At 35.3% G+C, this 19,704-nt stretch overlaps 1 protein-coding gene across 1 annotated transcript in view; it reads right to left on the reverse strand.

Moving 5' to 3' along the window:
• TMPRSS15 (transmembrane serine protease 15) overlaps positions 1-19,704 on the reverse strand; it is a 52,364-nt gene that overhangs the window by 23,781 nt on the left and 8,879 nt on the right. The window contains exons 6-14 of the mRNA XM_068180322.1: positions 17,996-18,230; positions 17,614-17,655; positions 15,609-15,728; positions 9,020-9,128; positions 6,268-6,377; positions 5,251-5,388; positions 3,981-4,130; positions 1,640-1,742; positions 1,038-1,188 (exon numbers count right to left, since the gene is read on the reverse strand). Of these exons, the coding sequence (XP_068036423.1) occupies positions 1,038-1,188; positions 1,640-1,742; positions 3,981-4,130; positions 5,251-5,388; positions 6,268-6,377; positions 9,020-9,128; positions 15,609-15,728; positions 17,614-17,655; positions 17,996-18,230 (1,158 nt within the window). The remainder of the gene's footprint in view (positions 1-1,037; positions 1,189-1,639; positions 1,743-3,980; positions 4,131-5,250; positions 5,389-6,267; positions 6,378-9,019; positions 9,129-15,608; positions 15,729-17,613; positions 17,656-17,995; positions 18,231-19,704) is intronic.

The raw sequence follows: 19,704 nt of genomic DNA on the forward strand, positions 1-19,704 counted from the left end.
AAACAAAACAGCACTATGTAAACTGAGTGGATCATTGTAAGCAATGTAGTAGCTTCTTAATTTAAATGATTAACATGATTTAAAAATATTCAATACCTTGGCTTTTTATATGTATATTTTTAAATGTAATTTTAAAATGTAATTTTAAAATTCTGCATTGCTCATCAGCCCAAACTTCTCCTGAAGTAATTACACAAAAAGCTAAAACTAATCTCATTTGTTCTTAACTGCTCTTTAGTATCCATATATTTAAAGCAATCCTGTAAACAAGGAGTTAATGCTGGTGAAATACAGTTAGGTTTAGCAGTCTTCTAGAGATCATATGTGGTTATATATTTCCTGGAAATCTGATGCAGCCAGGTCACAGATGCATTTATTTCCTCAGATGTTAAATGCATCTTTCTAGCAGTGCTTGCCAGAAATAAATCAAAACTACTGTAACAGGGCAAACCATCCCAAATGCCTATAAAAAGAAATTGTTTCCAGGAGAGAGATGCTGAAAGAATTGTCTGGACTAAATCTCCTCCTTTTGTTTACAGATAAGTCAAGTCAGTTATTAACCATGTGGTGTCAAAACCACTTCCATCTGCAACATACTTTCAGTGCATTAATCTGTAAATAATTAGTGAAAAAACTGATTCACAATCTGAAGCAATTTAAATTTAAATTTTCTCATAGATAAAAGCTACACATCACCATCACTATCAAGACTGTATATTCCACAGCAGATTTTGATCTTTGAACACTCTTGTTTTGTGGGAAGCTCTCATGATTACATTCATTGTTCCTTGACAATGATCATGTTTTCTGTTTTATGAAATATGGAAACTTTAAATTCCAGTGTAGGGAAAAGGGGCTGTGAGACTTCAGCTGGGGATTCAAATCTTCTACATGCTAATACTTATTTGATGGCAGGCATTTTTAAATGATACTAAGTATTATCTTTGGAACAGTGGAATTTTGGGTTCATTTTGCTGGAATCTCTGATATCAGTTTAGCTAAAATTAATGAAAAAAAAAACCAACAGTTTAACAAACCTTAAAATCAGATGTTTCATTTAAAGTTACTTGTCCATAATTCCAGTTGTTTCCATAGTTTCCTTCTTTCTCAAAAATAATCCTTTCCTGACCACGCTCATCACTTATGCTAACTCTTAAACGGTAAACATTATCCCCATACATGAAATACCTAGAGAGGGAAAAGCATTTTGGTATTATTAGAACAAAGTCAGATTCCATGAAAAAATGCTACTCTTTTTATTTTATAATGTTTTATGAAATTAGGATTAATTTGAAGCAAGCATGAAAATCATATTAATTGTATGTTTAAATTACTCCTGAATTGTAGAGGCCTAGTTAAACTTCATGACAAAAAACATTTCAGGGATTCTTAATATCATTTTTGCATAGAAATTAATATTGGATGCAGGGTGAAAAAGAAAATACATTATAGCTAACTGCAAAAGTCAAGTTATGAAGGAGTTAAACTTCAGGCCTGGAGCTGAGACTGATTGTGGAAAGACAAATAGAACCAGGCTGGTGTTGCTGGCATGCTCAATGGGATTAATATTTTAAATGAAAGGAAGCTCTTTGGGTATATTTGTAAACAAAATACAGGTTTAGGAATTATGTAACAATACCAAAAGCTTAGACAATATGTATCAGAAGGGACCAAAGGCAAACTCAGAATTCGGACTCGCTCTTCTATGAATCCAAGTCCAATGGGTGTTGAAATATAAAATCCTGCAAGATAATGATCACACTTTAGCCAGGACAGAAGAAATTTCTTTTTTACTTATTGAATTAGAGTTTTTATATTTCAAATAACACCAAGCACAGATAGTGTTGCATGATTTGGAAGATTCCGGACACAGTAAATATGAGTGATTATCCCAAGATATATTCATCAGTCAATGACATATTAAATTGAGCTTTAAAGCTTGGATACTCCTCAGAACTAGATAAGCAATGGGAAACTAGTCCTTTCTAAGTCAGTGGGAATCCTGTCTTATATTCTGTGAAGGCAGAAGTTCTCCTGCCTTTATAAAAATGTCTTCCTGTTTGATATTGCTTGTATTTTGCAGAAGAATTTCCCAACATTTTCATAATTCTTATCCACATGACAATGGGAAATACGGATTATGTGCTGAGAGGGTGACAGAATGACTATGTGAATATTTTATAGCAAGGTGAGGGATTATAAACAAACAAACTCCCTCTTTATTTGTGGAATTGGGTTTCTAGCTTTTTTCTGAGATAATTTGTTGCAGCTAGGAATTTGGACTTCTTGTTGTCATATGAGGACAGGCCATAGAAGCACTGGGATTTGTCATAAGAAATGCAAACTTAGGAAGCTTTAAAATAAAATAATTGCTTTATTCAATTCATGGGTGTAATCTTGTATTTTCTTCTATCTAGCTAATACATATATATGCAAATATTATAGTAACAGAATTTTCAAATCAATATAATTATAATTATATTAATTAAATTATATACACTGTATTCTGTTATTTATACTTCCAGATTATCTAATTTTTTCATGTGACAGGCTAAAATTCCTGAAAATTAATCTGAAATCTGAATCAGGCCTTTAATTTCCTCTGTTGGCTCAGAGAGCCTGCACTAAAATAGACATGATGTCTAACTTGAAGAAAAAAGTTCTTCATATAGTCAAAGGAACAGTTCTCTGTTTCATCAATTCTCTGAGCATTTAAAATCAATTTTTGAATATGTATTAAGGCCTTTACTTTTCAGGAGCAGAAAAAAAACCAACAAAAAAGACTTTCACTGAATGTAATAGCTTGATATTAAGGATGCAATTTACTCAAAATACAGCTCACAGAATTTTAAATATGCAACACAATAGTAACATTACACACAGGAACATTACATATGTCAGCTTAGAGTTGGCACAGGAAAACAGAGAGTACCTAAAATGGATTAATATTTTTGAGAGAGAAAAATCACTGTCAAGTGTTTTGTTAAACAAATTTTACATTCTTTCATCTGATTTGCATTCTAGGAGCCAAGTGGGAAGACAAAACAGTGTTCTGAAGATTTAGAAAATGTGCATTTACTCAGAGAGGGGTGAATAATTTCTATCTGATAAAGTGCAGAATACTATTTTTCTTTTCCCAGGAGTAACTTCTTTCAGAATAATTTGCAATTTCCCCACTTATTTGTCACTGAATAAATTTTATGTAAGTCTTGTACAAAATACCTACAACCATTGCAAAATCCAATTTGTATTTTATCTGGTTTTAGCTGGACTGAGAAATCAACTGAGAGAGTGATTGCTTTATTGTTGAAGCAGAAAAAAACTTAAAGGGTCTAATGCTGGTATAAGGATTCATAATACATTCAAAATCCAATTCCTATCAGTATTGTCTCTTTAAATAAATTCCACTTTTGATATGACCACTCTTCCAATTAAGTTTTTGAACTGTAACAGTTACTGGAGTGTTTTGTGTTTGGCATAGTTGATGTGTTTGCTGTGCAGTAACTAGGGACACAGATGCCGCCTGTAAACTGCAGGTCAACTTTATTTGAATCAAAATTATTTTGTGACAAGCATGAGGATGTCAGCAGTAGAGAGGGATGAAATAGAAGTGATTTGCCTAATAATGCAATTATAGTTTTTTTCCTTGAAGTTAAACATACAGGTTTTTGACCTATAACATTTTTGCCCAATAGAAATTCCTTTCTCAGATAAGGCATTTTGATGTAATAAAATCATTGAAATTTTTAGTACTTCACACTTAAATAATTTTTCTTATTCTTTTTTTTTCCCCTTTTAGTTTTGGTATGTTTCCACAAGATGGCAATCAGAAGGATAAAACATTTTATCTGGTAGCCCTGACGTTTTTATGGCAGGATAATACAACATCCTAGTAATACCACTATGAAGAATCCATAATGCAGTGATATAAGCTAAATTGAGTTTTTCCTTTAATCTTCAAGCCACTTTTTTGATCTTACCTGACAAGTTGCCAAATGTATGATCAAATTCAGGACCACTCATCAAGGGAAAGGTAGGACCATGAACTCTGTCCCAGTCTGAATCATCATCTAAATCTTGTATCCAGAAACAAAAGCCATCTTCAAAAGTGCAATTGATTTTCTCATAATCTGTGAATAAGAAATTCTAGTAAATAAAAGATCACAGAGATGGTAAGTTTTTTCTTAAAATTACATGGGAAGGAGTGATAAATAATGTAAATTTTTAAATATGTTTGTAAACCAGCCCACAGTGACTTATTTTCCTCTTTTTGCAATGCAACAAAATTACTCAAATAAGTGTGTTGTTTGTACTTGTTAATAAAACACTATTTTTGAAGGGTAGCCCAACATACTCTTGCACTCATTCACCAACCTTCATTTCTGATTCTTCTTTTCCTCTTTTCTTTGCCAAGGCCTGGGTTGCTCCAGCAGAAAGGGCTCACCATTAGAGCAGAGTGCTGTGCTCCATGCACCTGGGATGCCACTTTCTTTCTTATTTGCTCCTTCTTTGCTCACATGGCTTTGCTGCAGCATCCTCATCACTTTTGTTCTCATGATATTTCAGTGTTTGCCCATGGTGCCTTGACATGCAGGTTAGGCAGGGCTTCCACGCGACTGGAACTTGTTTTCTAGCATCTAGAGGGAACAGGCCCTCCTGATGCTGCCTGCAGCATATCCCATCCCAGCCACATTCCCTGTTCACCTCCTGCTCCAAATTTAGCAGCTAAAGAAGCCTTCACTTATCCAATTACCAAAGCATGAGTAATATTGCTGCATTTTGTTGTCACTGTAGATTTACCTCATCCAGACTTTTCCTAAGGCCTGTTTACTGAAGCAGTTTTTTTCCTGAGTGTTATTTCTAAATGTTATTCTGAAATTTTTTTTAATATAAAGATATTGAGGTCAATGATTTCATAGTGTTGATTAGTGAACAAACTGGCTGAGTGGAATCTGATTGAGGTTCAATCACAGTTTTATTTACACAGATGAGTTTTTTAAGACATCAACCTACTGCTAGATACAGGCCTGTAAACCTGTGAATAGCCTTACATAAATAATTTATTTGATCTTTAAAACAGTATGAATTTTTTCAAAGTGGATCTAGGTATTGGACTGAGGTCAGAAAATGCTGTTTCCCTTTCCACCTCCATTTTCTCAAACTGAAAATGTAGATTCACCAAAATTTTGGGATAAAAAGAAACAAAAAACCAAACACACCCTCTCACACACACACACACACACCACTTACTGTTTAGTTCACTCGCATTAAATGCAGTGTATGTTGCATTAAAGCCATTATAATTCTCTGAATAATCAGACATGAATTGTGCTGTAGCCTCATGAGAAAAAATGTAAATTGTTTCAAGATTGGTCCCTGACAGAGAAGCTAGAAACAAATTAAAAAAAAACAAACATACAGTTAGAGAGAAAATAATCACAAGCACATTAAAATTTCCAGTGTTGTCACAAAAGCACAGTGTATTAGTTTATTGAGTCTTAAGGGATGGTTTTCCTGTTTTACTGCAATCCTGCTATAATAGCTTCAAACTCTTGAAGCATTTAGCTGTTTGGCTGACATAAATAATCTGCATATTCCATCTCTCATATCCACCAATATGGATATCAGCTAGTCTTTTACCATTTCTCATTCCCATTCTCCACCTATTTCCGAAAATAAGGATAAATAATAATATATCTTTCTGATACACTTATCTCCCTGTAGTCTATCTTCAGAATACGTTTTCCATTTCTGATGGAATTCAGCTGAATGGACTGAGTCTTGTGAAAAATGGGTACAATCCTAGTTTTCAGAGTAGAACATAGAGATAGAGATAAGGTATCATCAGTATTCCAAGATCTGAGGAAAACAATGCCATACTTGTAAAGGTTTTCAGGATGTTTTGTAACAATTTTCCCACCCAAGTTCAGTTTAGATGCTTTCATTTTATATTACTGTGTGTGATATTATAGGAACTTCTGACAATATATTTCCAATGGAACATGGATCCCACAAGACCATGAGGCTGATGAAGTTATCAAGATCATTCAAATAAGATCTCAAAAAACAAGTAGAAATTTCATAATGTATAAGGGTTTTTTCTGGTCAAATTAAAAGGTGGATAGGTATATTGAGATTAATTGTCTAACACACTAACTTTATGCAGATCCAGTCTTCCTCTTAAACATACATGTGCAGTTTTTGATACCTCAAAATGCTTATTTTACCACTTAGATTTTAGTATTATTAACTGAAAAATAAACTTACCTCTTAAAACCTTATTTTGTCCTAATCCTTCAAAAATACTCAGCACGTCTGAATAGGGTTGTGTTTCAAAAGAAGTGAAGTTCAGTTTAATGGACAACGCTTGAGGCACTCTAAGGCAATGAAAGAAACACAAACTCAAAACTGAAAATCTATTATTTGACTTCAGTAAAGTCATTGAAGTCATTGAGTGCTTGAATGAAAAGTTCAGAAGCAACATGAAATTATATTAGTCAAGATTATTAATCAAGATGATCTATTTTTCTAACTTGTAAAATTGCCAAAGGAATTGGGCATAAACCTTTTGTAACAGAGTGCACACACATTTACACACTGGAATTAATTGTATTCTAGAATCTCAATGTTCTGAACTTTAGAATGTGATTATCAGTTCTAGAAGGGGGTTTTGGATGGTTTTGTCTGGGTTTCGTTGTCCTCTGTATCTCACTGAATTGCAATCAATATTACTCTTAGATATCTCACTGCTGAGGTAGACTTCCCTAACCCAGAGGAACAGTATCAAGATATGAATATGAACAGCAAGATATCAAAATCTCTCTCCTGGAAGTCCAAAACACTGTCTCTTATGACAAAAACAGGATTTGAATGCAGAATTGATGATCTCAAACCCACTCTTTGGGAAATTGTTACAAATCCAAATCATCACACAAGGTTAATGACAGAAGTCACTTGAAGTGTAAAAATTCTTGGCCTTATTTTGCTACAGTTATGCTCTATGAATAATCTATATTTAATTTGTTCTCCCATTAGACACATATGGTAGTCCAAATTCTAAAACACTACCAGCTTAGCTACCACCATGTGGGGCTTTTTTCAGAATTCAGAGACTCAAAGAAAATAAGCTTTTAACAGCAATCTGATGGTGCTTATCAGTAATGATAAGTAGATAAGTGTGAAATAAATACTTAGATATTTTGCCGTTTAAAATTTGTTGTTGTTGTAATTTTATATTTCTCCAGATGGGAGAAATAGCTTTGTTTAGAAAAGAGTAAAACATAGTTGAAAGGTTCAGGAAGCTAAACTTTCAGGGAAATATTGAGCATATTGCTCTTTAAGGAGAGCAGATTGGATCTTCATTTGGAGTTAAAGGGCATAAAAATATAAAAGCTCTTCCTAAAGGTAATGGGGAAATATTTCTAGACAAAGGCAGGCACAAGAAAATCCAATATTGGATGTATTATAAGTTGCCTTTTAACACATTTTTATAGGGACGTAGGTTATTGGAAAACCCAAAAGTTCCCTCCTGGAAACAACTCTGTTTGAAAGAAAGACAAAAATTTGAGCACCACTTTTAATTTCTTAGGGCTTTACTCTCAGTGTTGCCTGACTTCTTAAAGTAGTTAAGTGGAAAATAAATTCTGATGGTTGTTTTTTGTCATTTTTCAATCTGTAATTACACATATCTGCAGAACCTCTACCATATCATTTGCAATTGCTAATGATTCTCTCTAAAATGAAGTTTTTACTAGCTACATACCTGGTATATATATCTACCTAATACAATGCTTCCTGTAGCCATAGCAGCACCTGGAGCAACATCAACAGTTTAGAAGGAAGGAGGGCACTTGGGACATGTTTATTTACTGAGCTCAAATTCTGCAATGCCATGAAATGAGGAACAAAGCAGACATATTCTGAAGGGAAAAATTCTTGTCCTTTTCCTGGGACACGCCTGTATTTTAAAGCCAGGTGTTGTCACTAATTACTGGTGATCAGTACCACTGAGGATGAGAAGGAAAAAATGTACTAAACAGAAGGAAAACCACTATTTCAAGGTGAAGATGAAAGTTCTGAACAAAATCAAAGCCTAGCACTTTCAAAGGAGCCTTTGGAATGAGAAGCTCAAATCTTCTGCAATTTTAAAGGCAATTTTTTAATCTCCTTTGAAATCTTCTGCCAAATTAATACTTCTCAGAATCAAAGAACAGCCATTATTATAAAACTTAATAAGAATTACTGCCTTTCAAAGAAGTAACATCTGAATTGGCAATCATAGGAGGGATTTTAGGACTGTCTAACTTGTGATCATCCAATTTTTTTACTTTACAATGTACTTTTGGATGAGATTTATCATCATATAATGTCACTATCTTTTTTCTCCCTGGCCTAAGAACTAGACTTAGAGAGTCAAAATCAAAGAGTTGTCCCCGGCTGTAGGTATATATCCTTGATTAAAAAGAAAAAAAAATCCACTTCTTGTGCCTAAGGCTTAACAGGCATTTGGTGCTATTATGTAAAATGCTAATTATGCAATTCTAAAACATATTTCTAAATTACATAGGTACACAGGTACTCTTAACTCACATATGAAACCTTTACACCTAAGTGACAAGGGAATTCTTGAAAACTCTGTTTAATAAGAATTACATAATATAAAGCCACTATCTGAAGACTACTATTTAATATAATCCTTTGGGGAAAAAAATCTTGCAATTATTTTGAGTTATGTGATTTATTTTGAACTTACACTTATGTTCCTCTGGATGTATATAACACACAGGATTTCTCAAAATTGTACCTAAGAATTTTTGTAAGTGGAAAATTTGTTGATATAGTTAGGGAGATTATTCATAAAGAAAAATTACATAAACACAAAGGAGAAAATGGTATTACATATTTTCTGTGCTGGGGTATTTGGGAACAAAAGCAAATGGCATAAGATTATTGTGCAGGAAACAAGATCACCTTATAATCAAAAATATGTTAGCTACAAAATTATTGGAAAATGGCTTACACTATTATCCATTGGCAAGCAATGTTTTCATTATATGGCTTTGGATAATTCATAGAGTGAAAAAACCCAGAGGAACCAGTCAACATGAATTTTCCATCACAAACTGCAGCTGTAAAGATATAATGAAGAACATTTGTCAGAATGACATTTGAAAAACAGAATCAGAGCCAAAATGTGGGTGACCCTGGATATTGATTTACATGGATTACCTTTGGAAGTGCTTTGTAAGCAACAATATGAAGACAAAAAAAAATACACTATCAACTTATTCCCATTTTAATTCTTATCACTGTTTGATCTCAAAGTACTATATGAGAAGAAAAGCAGTACAGAAAATTAATTTTTAAATTAGACATAATCCAACTAATCCAAACTAATCTAAACTAATCTAAATAATTCAAATACAGCAACTGGATTTAGATAATCCAATACTTTCATTTTACTCTATACTTCTATAAGGAAACAGGATCTTGCCTTACCAGTTCTTATCTACAACTACTTTAAATCAGAAAACTGTGTTTGTTCTACCAGAGACGATTTGATATCACGTGAATAAAAGCAAAAGGGGATATGGTTGACTATTGTTATCTCTACTTTTATGAGCTTCCTGGTTCCTTGCCTTATATATTACTGAGTACTCGAAGAGATAAGTGGATCCCAATTTTCCTGCCAGCTATTGAATTTATTCAGCTGAGGTAAATGTTATTTATCACCATCTATTTTTTCAAAGGGCTTTCATAATTTTTTTCCCTTGGTGTTGGTATTCCATTCTATGAAAGTTCTTCACTTCAAAAAAAGGAAAAAATAAGTATTTTTAAGCCTCAGCAAGATTGGAAATGATAATTCATGTAGAGATTTTTATTTCAGCAGATTCAGAAGAATTGCTGAAGGTTTTGCTTCATCTTTTGAACATTATGTTAAGAATCTGTCTAATAGTGTTTTCTCTTCAGAAGTTCAAAGCGTATCATAGGGCTTTCACATAAGGATAAAATCAGTACCACACATGTGCAGAGGCTTAAAAATACTTTTTTTTCCCTTATGATACACAGTGGTATCTGGAGAGGTAAGGACAAGTTCATCAATTCGAGGCAGATGATCAGAAATTATATAGAGCTTTTAATTAATTTCAGAAATGAAATAATACCTATTATGATGCTCCAAATTACAAATAACCAATCATATTGAAAATTAAATGGGAATTTTATAGAGCATTGTCATCCTCTGGGAAATTATATATAAAAGAATAAATTAGGCTTCTTTGTGCGTTCATTTTATAAGTGTAAAATTCTTTCTGCCTTTCACTCTAGCAAACACAAAATAAAAGTCAAGCTTTGTTTCAGGCAGCTGTAGACCATAAATAAAGACAGTGCAGAATGAACTTTGCCAACATGCCTAATGCATGAGCCGAAATAGAAACATATTCCCTTTTTCAATCTTTAAGAGGAAAGTAGAACACATAAGATTTTAAATACATAGAGAGGAATGATAGTTATTATTCTATATTAGCATTAGAGCTGGGTATTGGTATAGAAGTACTTTTTTTCTCCACTTTAATTCACATATTTCCTGTCCTTACCAATAAGAAGAAGAAAATCAGTGTGAGAAGAAGGAAAGCGCCCAGCTTGTTATCAATGAAGATTATGAAAATGTGGTGCTGTTAACAAGTAAGACATAATCTGATCTAAAAGGAACCTTATAGTATGGACAATAATAAAAAAGATAACCATACTTTCCTAATAAAATCAACTACAAGTGTTTGCTCATTTATTTCTCTTAGAATCACAGTATGGGTCAGGTTTGAAGGGACCACAATGGGTCCAACCTCCCTGCTCAAGCAGGATCAACTTTGAGCACATGGGACAGGATTGTTTTCAGACATTTCTGGAATATCTCCAGTGAAGGAGACTACACAGCATCTCTGGGGGATCTGTTCCAGTGTTTGGTCACTGCACAGTGAAGAAGTTCTTCCCCATGTTCAGGTGAAACTTCCTGTGCATCAATTCCTGCCCATTGACTCTTGTGCCATTGCTGGGCACCACCAAGCAGAGCTTGGTCCCCGTTCTGACCCTCCCTGCAGGCACTGACAGACACTGATGAGGTCCCCTCTCAGTCGTCTCTTCTTGAGGCAGAACAGCCCCAGCTTCCTCAGTCTTTCCTCATAAGAAAGGTGCTCCAGCCCCGTATTATTATGATTGTTCTTATCTTCTTATTCTATTTGTTTTTTATCTCTTAAGAGACAGTGAGTAAATTCAATCAGGCCCTTAGGTAGACTAGCAATAGTCAGTGGTTAGTGTGTCAGAACCGAGCAGGAAGAGGGCAGGGACTGGTCCTTTTTCCCTAGAGAACCTCCCAGTGCTTCCTCCTTGCAGGGAGAAAGCAGCTGTGGTCAAAGATGGATGGGCATGGAAGTCATTACATTTTTGCCTCATCCTGGAGCCCAAAGAAAATCTGCAGTTGTTCATCTAAGGACACAGGAGATATCCTTTGAAGCAGCCAAAGGATACTACTCTTTCCCCAACATGTATCTTGCTGTCCACTTCTATTTTCTTATGTTCCATACATGGGACATTATGAAGACTTCATCCTGTTAGCCTTGAATTTGAGGGAGAAGTTCCCCAAACTGGTCAAGTCAAGCCCACTTATTTCACTTGACAGGATCTTTCTCTGCCAAAGGCCAGTTCATTACTTTCTGATTAGTCTCTCTCAGTGCTCTAGTGATGCTGTGAGGTGAGTAATCACAAAATGATAGTTTAGACATAAAATAACTGCAAAGAGTCTGCAGAAACCCCTCCTGGGATCAGCCTCCAGTCTCCCTTTCTGTACCCCTACGTGCTATGTGGCTGCTTTACAGCAATGCCAGTCATTATTAGTGGCTGCTGTTCAGACTTCACATTTTTCTAGAGACCCTTTCACTGAAATTGCTAGGCTAAATTGAAAAGGCTTCTGTGAAGCCTTTTGTTACTGCACTGCATTGCAGAGCCAGGAAGAGACCTTTCAAGATAATTTTAATCAATAAAACAAACAAAAAAAAAGGTGTTCAGTTGCCTGAATCTCTTCTGAAAATCTGAGATTTTACTGAATTCTCTCTAATGCAGGAAAGAAATTACTAAAATTCACTTTTTAATCCTATATTTTTAAGTCATTGACATTATGAAATCAGAAATACTAGAGGGAATAACAATCAAGATGAAAAACAAACCAAGTTTTTTAGAGGACAACAACTCTTTTGCATGTAGAAGTGAATTGTGAATTTGTCATAAATCTCATTGTGAAACTCTGAAGAACTTCTGAAAATCTAAACAATTTTAGATTTCATGTGATCATATTGAGTTTCTAGGAATGGGACAAATGTGAAACATTAAAGATGTGGAAAAAATTGGCAGCTATCCCAAAGGTGCATTCAGCTTCTTACCCCTCATTCCACTGGTTTTATAAAATCTGCTAAGAAACTTAAATACAAAAAATTAGAGAAGCTCTGAGGTTTTGGATAGGAAAGACTGACAATAGAATAATATAAGAAACATGGACCAACAATTTGTCTTCCAGTCAAAAGTGTACTTCTATAAGGTTATGAACCAAAACTGCTGCACTAGTGGTAACTGACCAAATTGTTTGGAAATACCAGGCATCAGTGAAGATGAACAGGGGTAAATCATCCAGCTCTCTGGACTGTAACTACAGCTGTTTTCCCGTCTGACACTGACTATTTTTACTCTTATTAATATTTATTTTATAATTTTACTTTTAATACTTTTATTATTTGTACTTATTTATTTTATTTACTACTTTTATTAAGTATGCACATTCCTGAAATTTTTAGCTCAGTTGTACTGAAATGAGGAATAACATCCTCAGTTACAAAGGGGAAAACATTCACAAATTATATTCGGTAGAGATTTGGAGAGATGTGCAAATCACATCCAAAAGCCATGTGCATAAAAGTCTATGCCTGAGCTGAAAACCTCTACTCAACACAACTCATAACTTAAAACCCTGTGTGGCCTCCAGGGCACAGCTGAGTCATGCCTACACAGCACTGACTTCAAGTATTTGAGCTTATTTTTGTCTGTATCTACCAATGCATAATATCAATTAAATTCTGTCATTTATAGCAGGTATGAATGTAATATCTTGAATAAAATATGGGTGAAATTTGTAAATTCAGACCTTGCTGGGGCATTGACCTGCTAGAAAGAGTCCAGAGGAGGCCACCAAATTGATCAGAGGGATGGAGCTCTTCTGCTGTGAGGAAAGGCTGAGAGAATTGGGATTATTCAACTTGGAGAAAAGAAGGTTTTGGGGTGACATAATTGTGTCCTTTCTATGAAGGGACCCTACAAGAGAGATGGAGAGAGTTTACTTCAAGAGCCTGGACTGACAGGACAAGGGGAAATGGATTCAAACTGACAAAGAATAGGTTTAGATTAGATAGTAGGAAAAAACTTCTGGAACAGGTTGCTCAGAGACTGTATGGATGTCCCCTGCCTGGAAGTGTTCAAGGCCAGGTTGGATGGGGCTCTGAGCAATATGGGATAGTGTAAGGTGTCCCTGTACCTGGCAGGGAGTTGGAATGAAATTATCTTTAAGGTCCCTTCCAATCCAGGCCATTCTGTGATTCTGTGACGATAAGTAAAAATCATTCATTTTATTAGATGTATAATATTACTTTATGAATATAAAGGCCTAGATTTTCTTATTTAGCAATATCTAAAATAAAAAAAAATAACAAATACCCCAAATAAGATTGCTGTCTCATAAAAAAGAAAGTATGATGGTAGAAATGAATGACTGAATAACTTTGTGGGGTTATGTTACCTAATGCTTTCCATGGAACTAAGATCTAGCTGAACCTTAGGACCTTCTGATTTCCTCAACCATAGAAGGACCAACTCAGAGCCAATAATTATTATGATTTAGATACACGCAGCTGTTATGATAAGTAGACATTTTGATGTGCTTCAGTGAATATACTACTGAAGTATTTTGATGGATATTTTCCCTAAAATATTCAGCCAAGTCTACTTCCTGAGCTGACTGCAGTCAGAAAAAAATGTAGGTAATGGGAAGAGAATCTGCAATTCTCTTTTATTTTTTTCTGAAGAAAATTACATTTATGGGCTCAGCCTGTCACAAACCTTCAGAATCAAGCTTTCAGATTCTATAAAAACATAATTGGTCTTTTACTTGCTTGTTTGTTTTTAGAGTCCAGCATTTCACATGTTTCTGAAAGCTGAAGCAGTCTGCCCTCAATGTTTTCTTCTTCTCACAGCAAAATGGAAAGAAGCTTTCCAGATTTCTAGCACTAAATTTTATATTAAAAAAAGCCCCCCCCCAAAAAAAAAAAAACAAAACAAAAAAAAAACCACAGCAAATAAACAAGCAAACAAAACACTCAGGGAGTTAATTGTTCCCATTGCTCCTAAAACATTTGCAATGTTCTCTTTGCAAGGCAACTCGACAGACTTTTAACTGAGAGCTGAGGCTGTGGAGAGCAATGCAGGCAGCATTAACCCGCACACCTTCCCAGCAAAACTGCAGGGCAGTTTAGCAAGGAGTAATGTAGTCAAAATCCTTGGTACAAAAAAATTTCTTGGGGAAACCAGGAAGTCAGATGGAATCATAGAGTAGAATAACTTAGGTTAGAAAAGACCTCCAAGATCATTGAATTCAGCCTTTGCCAGATCACCACCTTGTCAACCAGACCATGTCCAGTCATTTCTTGAACACCTCCAAGGATGGTGACTCCACCACTTCCCTAGGAAGCCTGTTCCAATGCTGGACAAGCATTTCTGTGAAGAAATTCTTCCTGATGTCCAACCTGAATGTCCCCCGGCCAGCTTGAGGCCATTTCCTCTGGTCCTGTCACTACTTGCCTGGGAGAAGAGCCTGACCCGCACCTGGCTCCATCCTCCTGTCAGGGAGTTGTACAGAGCGAGAAGTTGATCCCTGAGCTGCTTTTTCTCCAGGCTGAGGCCTCCCAGCTCCTCACATGAATTGTTCTCTAATTTTATTGCCCTTCCATGGACCCTCTCCAGGCCCTCAATGTCCTTCTTGTGGTGAGGGGCCCAGAAATGGACACAGTACTTGAAGATAAGACAAAGGCAAACAAACTGACTGGCACTGCAGGATAAGAATTCTTTATGTGAAACTCCAATGGGGTTTCAGGTCTGTAGCTTCATAGAATCAGAGACAGGCTGAGCTTGAATGGGACCGATATAGATCATCTGGTCTGAACACTGTTTGATATCACTGATGCAAATCTTCATATTAAATTTCTGTATTATTTTGTAATCTACATAGGATTTATATTAGTAATGTTTCTATAGTAAGCACAAAATGTACAACTTTATATTAAAACAGAAAGAGTCTAATATTTCATTATTTATTAAGCATATTCTTCATTAGTGAGAATTTTACAGAACATTGTTTCCTCTTGCAAGATAAATATTATAAAAATCACTCATTATTTTTAGTAGAATTGATTTGGACTTCACTGTGCAGTTTATTGCCCATAAACTATTTACAAACTACTGACAGTATTTTAAACAGATGTTTAAACACACTGATTTCCAGGAGTGTACATTCTTACCACATCTTTTTTCAGATTCATCTGAACCATCTGGGCAGTTCCAGACTCCATCACAAAAGAAATCTTCACTAATGCAGGTTGCACCATCAGCACAGAGTTCAGCAGGTGGCAAACACTCAGCTGGAATAATAAAGATGAGAGCAATAACAGTACAACAGTAATGCAGTCTCACTACAAAGGAAAATTGACTTACCTCTGGTTGCTTTGCCACAAATCAAATCAACCACTCTATTGTGTTTTACAAAACTGCATTTTTAGAAGCCTGGAATGAAATATCACATACTAAAAAGATAAATTTGGCACAGAATGGAGACAGTTCTCAGAAGTGAAATATATTTTGAAGCTAAGCTTGAAGTAAGGCTGGAAGAAAATATCTGTGAATTTCTTTTTTTTTTCCTTTACACAAATAAACTACTTTATGCAATATAATAAATGACATTTTCCAATTACTTATGTTCAAATAATGTGAGAAAACTACTTTGGTTTAAATAACAGTGAAAAATCTCTAGAATTTAATTTATTTCTTCAACTTAAACACATCAAACTGTTGCACCTCATCACACTAAGGAATCTGATCTTTTAACCAGCATATCCTAAAAAAAGGAGCCTTTAGATTCTTAAACACCAGAATTATCAGAAACCATATTCTTTTCAGATTTACAAATTAAATGTATAAGTTAAGAGTAAAATTCTGTTAGAATACATGGGCAGATCCTTGAAATTGCACATCTTACTAATAGCCTTTTCCTAGAGCATAAATGTTCATCTACTGCAAAAAAAACCTCTTAGTCTTTAGAGGGTTTTGGTCTTAGATATCTGTAGAATTGAAGTAGGTCCTATTAAAGTGAACAGAAACACACAGCTAAACTAAGCTTTGGAGAACTACTAATTTGAAAATTCTTAAAATTGCATTAAATTCTAGAGAAATATTCACACAGTTCCTTGTCTCTACTTCAATAAATGCTTACAGAAAAACGTCAACATTTCTGATACAAGAAGGGAAAATAGTAATCTGTAAAATTTCATATTTTTATTTTTTTTAATAGATCTGTTAGTTCTGTAATCAGATTAAGTATGATATTGTATTGTGTGTCCCAGACTGATATTGGCATGGATGCATTGTAGCATTTTAAAGTGCTTTACAAAACACTCTCAGTGTTGGCAATGCAAATGTTACAAAGCCACAAGATTTACCATTTTGCATCCAACTGGAAATTAAAATGAACCAAACATACTCCAGTAAAGTGTTGGAGGTGACACAGGGCCAGTGAATGAATTTCCACAGATGAGCAGAGACAAAACTGTGCATTCTATACCCAGAGCAAAAATTCCAACCAATAACCCAGGAAGAGATTTTGCACAAGCCCATCAGGCAAGAAATCATTGTTTACATGCAACATGATCAATTCTTGGTTTATTCAGCTCAGAAAACTAAACAGCACTGCCACCTCCTGGATTGAAAGATATAAACTTTTCCTACTGAAACTTCCTGACTTCTCTTTTAAATGGCAAATTACCCTAATTTGTGCTATAAGTGCTATATTCAAATAAATAAGGACAGTAAACACATTAGACTGCTTGTAGATTTCAAATATATTTTACCATATAAGAAGGCTGGAGAATGTTTTCAAAATTCAAACATCTTCAGCTTTCTGTCCATTGGAAGTCATACTTTACTATCAGTTTGCTTATTTTATTTTATTTTCCTCATAAAAGTCAATAAATAATATGATTTTTTTAAAAAAAAGAGCAACTAGTATTAGTGTCAACGTGTGCATCAACATGCATAACACGTGTAACATTTTTGTAGCATGTACAGTCTTAGAAGTCCCTTCTCCTTGAAGAGGTCTCATTGGTCTAAGGTAAACCTGCATATTCTGAATTTTCAGGATTGGAATACAAGGATTGAATGCTGTGAGAAGAGGCTGTACACGAGCAGTGCAATTTTGCAATCTCAGATTGCTCTGTGTAACCTCCCTGCTCCTCCACACACACAGTTACTCACCCACTGTTGTTGAGGACTTGCTTGTAGTGACTTGTCCTGAACCTGGACAAATACAACCCGAGGTTAGAACTCTACTTCTTGCTCTCTGGGAGCACCTCTGTGGTCACTTGGGCAGAATTAAGCAGTAGTTAATCTGCTTTTATATCTTCATTATTGCAGATATAAAAAAAAAAAAAAAAAGCTCCCCATGCTCCAGGTAATGACATGGTAGTGCCAGATTGAGTGGGTTGGTCCTGAAGCTCAAGTGTCACAATAAACATAAAAAAAAATTATGTGAAACCCAAGTGTTTCAATAACTTCAAAAGATTTCTTTCCTCCTTCCACCTTCCCCCCACTAAACCAGGAGCAATTCTTTCTTGTCTTCCCCTGTAAAAGTTCTGACCTGAAGTTGGTGTCAGGGAACTTGTAGTTAAACTTGTGGGATCTGTTGAAACAAGAAAAGTTATGACAACTTCAATATTAGTACTAAAAGGCAAATGTACATTTTCTGACAAATAAAATTGCTCTACAAATAAATTAGGAGCCTCAAATCTATCTAGTATTTGTCTATTTACATACAGGTGTGTATATATATACTGTGGGTATACATATTTACACCGGAACAAATGCCTAAGTAAATAAGCAGATTTTTATTAGTGATTGTAAACTGCAAAACATTCTGGGGAAAATGGAATGTGTATTTGTGATTGCTCCAACAGAAGTTCCACTTCATTGAGGATGCACCTGCATTTCCAGCTCCCATACAGTCTTTTCTCTTTTCCTCTCTGAATTTGCTTTAGCATCCCTCTTTACTATTTTTACTTTCTAAATTAAGACTCAAACATGTGAGTAGGATGATGATGTCTTCAACTGAAAACAATCTCCATGTCACTGCAGGTACTGGATCCTGTACCTCAGTTTATAATACTAAGGGCCTGAAGGAATAAAGTGGGAGATGCAGTAAGGTTTTCTCTATAGTTTGTCACCCATCAGATTTTTGGGCAGAAGCTGCTGACCACTGGCCATCAACAACTTACTTTTGTTAGATATTCCTGCTCTCCCAGACCTAGTGCACAAACTTGCAGGAGGATTTCCCACCAATTTTTTAACATGCTTATTTAGCAAATACTATTAGGCTAAACTAGACCATTCTGGTTACGGTGCCTTCTGTGTCAGCAAATTTAGGGGCACAATTTCTTTGGCAGAGAGAGAGAAGAGCAGTGAATAGATGGACTGTTCTCACAGCTACTGTAGAGAAAAAAAAACATAATTCATACCATCACAGGTTTTCAGAGAGATACACACACACACAAACATATTTATACCAACATATCTGTCTATACATTTACCGCAGGATAACTGAATTAGAAGGAATTAAATGTTCCAAGACCTAAAACCTAGATGCATGCAGGAGCAAACAGTTCTAAGAAAACAGTTATCAGGGAGCTACATCTTGAAAACTGTTGAAAAATTCTGGTTGCTACAGATGTTCCCAAAAGTGACAGCACAAGCACAAGTTGACAGCAAAATCCCTAAAGGAAAACACAGGACAATGAAAGAAGCAGCAGTGATATAAGCACAAGTACTAGAAAATCTCACTACAGTAACAGGTTGAGATGGCAAAGGATGTTTTTAGGGTCAGCAGAGCCATAACCCTGCATCCAGCATGTGTAACTGTACACGTGTGGTAAAATGTAGGTACATCGTGACATTTGGACTGAAACAGAAAGAACAAGGAAGTAGACAAAATTACCAAAAAGAACAAAAGTGACCTCAAGCAGAACCAAAGCCAAGGAGAAGAAATTCACACCAGGAATATTGTTTCCATTCCAACCTTGGGTGCTGACAATTCCCAACTCCCTTCCCCTTTCCTTATGAACCTCCCCCAGTCTCCAAATTTTTGCTTGAGGATGATTAGCAAGATTGAACTTAGGACCAGGGGAGCGTTAAGATAGCATACCAGAAGAAGGAACAGATAGGGGAAAAAACTGAATGTTAGCAGTTTAAACTGTATCTTTGGGAATAGCCTATAGTACTTGCACACTTTGGACTATACACGTTGGTAGGCCTGTAAGCAGACTTATAGTAACTCTTTCATTACTATGGCTGTAA

The sequence above is a fragment of the Anomalospiza imberbis genome, chromosome 2 (assembly GCF_031753505.1).
Source record: "Anomalospiza imberbis isolate Cuckoo-Finch-1a 21T00152 chromosome 2, ASM3175350v1, whole genome shotgun sequence".
In the NCBI taxonomy this organism is placed as follows: domain Eukaryota; kingdom Metazoa; phylum Chordata; class Aves; order Passeriformes; family Viduidae; genus Anomalospiza; species Anomalospiza imberbis.